At 48.7% G+C, this 3,848-nt stretch overlaps 1 protein-coding gene across 1 annotated transcript in view; it reads left to right on the top strand.

The window, feature by feature from the left end:
* Positions 1 to 563: 563 nt before the first annotated feature.
* The window catches only part of Frmd4a (FERM domain containing 4A), a 320,985-nt gene continuing 317,700 nt past the window's right edge, over positions 564 to 3,848 (top strand). Inside the window, exon 1 of the mRNA XM_004641746.2 lies at positions 564 to 911. Within this exon, the coding sequence (XP_004641803.2) occupies positions 819 to 911 (93 nt within the window). The 5' untranslated portion in view covers positions 564 to 818. The remainder of the gene's footprint in view (positions 912 to 3,848) is intronic.

The following is a 3,848-nucleotide window of genomic DNA, read 5'->3' on the forward strand; positions in this document are numbered from 1 at the left end:
GTCTGCTATGCTGGATGTGATTAAACCACGCGAGGCAAGCATTCCCCCCTCTGTCTCCCACATTTCCTCCCTGCGGACTGCTTTCACCTAGTTAATGGTAGACATACATTTATTTTCTATGCACTGGAAAGTAAGAAGTGTGTGTATGGGGGGGAGGGAACGGGTCTACATATCTGAAGCTCAGTTTCAAAGAGATAATTTATGACTGAAAAGAGACGCCCACCCCCCAGCTCCCAGTGTGTTATGCTGCTAGTCCTCAAATATTTTCCCTGCGTGCAGAAGAGAGTGAAATCAGAATGTAGGGCTGAAAGCTAATCTCTGCTCCAGATGGGGAGATTCCAAATAGTCCTTTTAAGGTGAGCATGTGACCCGCTGCACAGCCCAGGGGCTGCGGAGTCACGTGGTGGAAGAAAGAAAGCGTGGGGCTGAGCCCTGATGAGAGAGCTGACCTGGTTACCATCACAGCCCCACAAGCACAGTTGACATTTCTGGATCACTCTCCCTGGAAGCGCCGCTTGGCCACCCCTAGCAGAAGCCTCCTGGAGCCAGCGCATGGGGACAAGGGGACACGGGGACACAGGGACAGCAGGGAAAGCCCAAGTTGCCAAGCAGGGACTGGTTTCCTTTTCCCATCCCCCACCTCCTGACAAACCACATCTTGACTCATACAGTCAAGAGAAAGGCTCTCTTAGTTATTTGATATTTGGGAAACGCCAAGAGAGCCTAACTCACTTTAGGGGAAGCCTCCATCTCCCACTTTGCTAAGAACACGTGCACACGCACACGCACACGCACACGCATACACACCCCTCCACACCATGGTGGTTCAGGCTGCAGTGGCTCCGAACAGATCTCAGAGACTTTTACTGAAAATACCTTATGGATCGCTGAGGAGACGCAGCGTGGAGAGGGTAAGCAGCGTGGCGGGCCATTTGTTTCTCCAGCGAGAGGAGAGGTTGGTTTTCTCCGTGCAGGACCTTACTTCTCTAACCAATGCCTTCCTGTGCGATTCGAGTTTCTGGGACTGTAGGGGAAATGCTGCATTTCTTCCCCCTGAGTAGATAATGATATGAAATGTGAAATGGAAATAGAAATTTTACATTAAAAAAAAAAAGAAATAGAAATGTTGATTGTGTGGATGCTAGGGGGCTTGTGGAGATAAAATACGAGGGGAGAGCTGACGGGGGTAGGGGCGGGTGCTGCTCTCTAGAATGAGCACGAAAGATAAGAGAACCTGGGGAGAAGCACACAGGGCTAGGGAGTTTCGTTTTGTTGTTGCATACTCTAGAGACGCCCTGGCCGGGACAGGGACTGAGAAGGAGCTGGTGACGATGAATGGAGCTTCTCGGTTTGGGGGCTCCAGTTTTGCACTAGCCCTCGCCGTTCTGGGCACGTGCGTGTCACTGTTCTCCCAAACCCACTGCACTCGTCTGAGATGGCTGGTTTGTGGTACTGTTGATGGGGCTCAGTAACACTCAATTTCCTTACAGCATACTTAGAGTATGAACGCCCCTGGATGAGAAAATTCTGTGAAGCAGTAGGAAGATTTGCACTTCTCTGCGCTCAGAAAGGCAGGCCTGGGGCTGACTGTAGGCAGTGCTGAGCTGGTTTCCCAGTAATGTGTAGTGTTCTCCCCGTGGGGATGGCGCCCGCACCTCCCTGGGGCAGTGTGACCCATGGCTCAGAACCACTCCGTGTCTACGGCCATACCACCCTGAACTGCCCAATCTTGTCTGATCTCAGAAGCTAAGCAGGGTCAGGCCTGGTTAGTACTAGGATGGGAGAACCACTCTGTACCCCTGTTTGCACCCTGGCTGGGAGCCCTGAGCTTCCCATGTCTACCCAGGCATTGCAGGTTAGGGTGCACCCCCAAAACCTAATAAAGCAGGCAGCCGGGCAAAACCTGAGATAGATGAGTAAACTGTGCAGCTCCTAAAGGGAGGAGAGTTAATTCTAGTGACTTTCTCTGGCTTGTAAGCTTATCATTCAGGAATTTTTCAACTTGAAGGAAATGTAATGGGAGGTTTAAACCTATGAAGCATTGTCTGGAACACCTAGATAGGTTGATGACCTGACTTTGACAAGTTACATTTTCTCTATCATTTAATAATAATTATTATTTTTTTTAAAAAAAATCTTCACTTCCTAGTCCCATTCTGGTTGCCTGTAGGTCTTTATATTGAGACATATTTCTGTGGTCAATATCAGGATTATCAATTAGGATTTTTTTTTCTTTTTTTGGTGGTATTGGGGATTGAACTGAGGGCTTTGCACTGAGCTGCTTCTGTAGCATTTCTGCCATTTTGAGATAACATCTCACTAAGTTACCAAATTGTCCAGGCTGGGCTCAGACTTGTGCCTCTCCTGCCTCTGCCTTTCAGTGTCCTGCGATTTTAGGAGTGCACCACCATGCCTGGGTAACTAAGATATATCAGGTGCTTCTTCTGCCAGTAATTTCTGAGACAGAAACACCAGCAGTGAAACTGACAAATACATTAGATGGACACTGGGCATGACTTTAGTTAGCTTGCGGTGAACTCTTTGGCTTGTATGAGAAAGGAATTTATTTAATATGTTCCATTATTTATTTTTTAAATATCTATTTATTTATCTGGTACAGGGTCTTGCTGAGATTACAAGCATGCACCAGTTTTGGTGGCTGGCACAATGTCTGTGGTTCCAAGACTGGCATAGCATGTTGTACCAGAGATTGAACCCGGGTCCTTGTGCTTGCTAGGCAGGCACTTAGACCACCAAGCTATGTCCCCAACACAATATGTTTCATTATTGAAGTATTTGTTCACACATAGTTAGGTGGAAATATGAATTGTGCTCCCAAAGGGTGTGGAACATGCAGTATGGAGGAGAGTTTTCTGCTTAGAAGCTCAAAAAGTTCAGAGTTGCCTGATAACCTGTTTTTTTCTCTCTCTCTTGGTACTGAAAGTTAAATCCAGGGCCTTTTCCCTTTTTGGAGTTAGAACCTCCCTAAGTTGCTAGACAGGGCTTGTCAACCTGTACTTACACCATTTGAATCTCCAGCTGGATATGTAGTGAGTCACGTATGCTACGCACACCCAGGTATATACAGGTATCGCTTGTTGTTCATTGTTTACCAACAATAAGATAGCAGAAGATAAGCCTTCTGTGTAGGAATGTGGCATTGCCCATCACTCAGGTCCACTAGGCCTGTACCTGTGTTGTATTCCAACACACCTCCCTGCTACTCTGAGCTCCTGCCAAGGGTCCATGGGCTCTGGGTGCAGCCTGCACATCCCTGGAGCATTAGGGTCCCCTGCAGATACAAACTTTCCCTTGTACTGCAGGGGAAGGGATGCTAATTGAATATACAATGACCTGTCAGGTCTCATTAGATGACTCTGACTGTAGTGGCTCTGTGACAGCCTCTTAATCAGAGTAGTAGACTTCCTTAAAAGGAGGGAAGAGAGGTGTAAAATGGACCCTGCTGTCCCACAGATACTGAGGACTGAGCCCTGGCTCTCTCTCCTGGGGACTGTCTGCATTAGGAGTAGCCCAGACTTCCTGATCACACCAGCAGCCTTGGGGTGACAGGCACTGGAGTAGACTTCTGTTGTCTCCACCTTTCCAGGAGGAAAACCTCTGCAAATACTTCTGCTCCAGCAGCTTCCTACCCAGGGCAACACTTCACCTTCTGATCGCTAGGGAGGTGCGGGCGGCAGGTGCTGCCTCTCGTCCCATGTGAACGGTGAGACTGAGGCAGGAAGAGCTTTCATCTCCTGCCCCAGGACAGGCAGCCAGCAGCAGGGCAGGACCTGAGTCAGGGCCTGTACTTCCCACCCCTGGCACCGGGCCCTGTTTTGGTACTCTTG

The sequence above is a fragment of the Octodon degus genome, unplaced genomic scaffold (assembly GCF_000260255.1).
Source record: "Octodon degus isolate 3935 unplaced genomic scaffold, OctDeg1.0 scaffold00141, whole genome shotgun sequence".
NCBI classification, from domain to species: Eukaryota; Metazoa; Chordata; class Mammalia; order Rodentia; family Octodontidae; genus Octodon; species Octodon degus.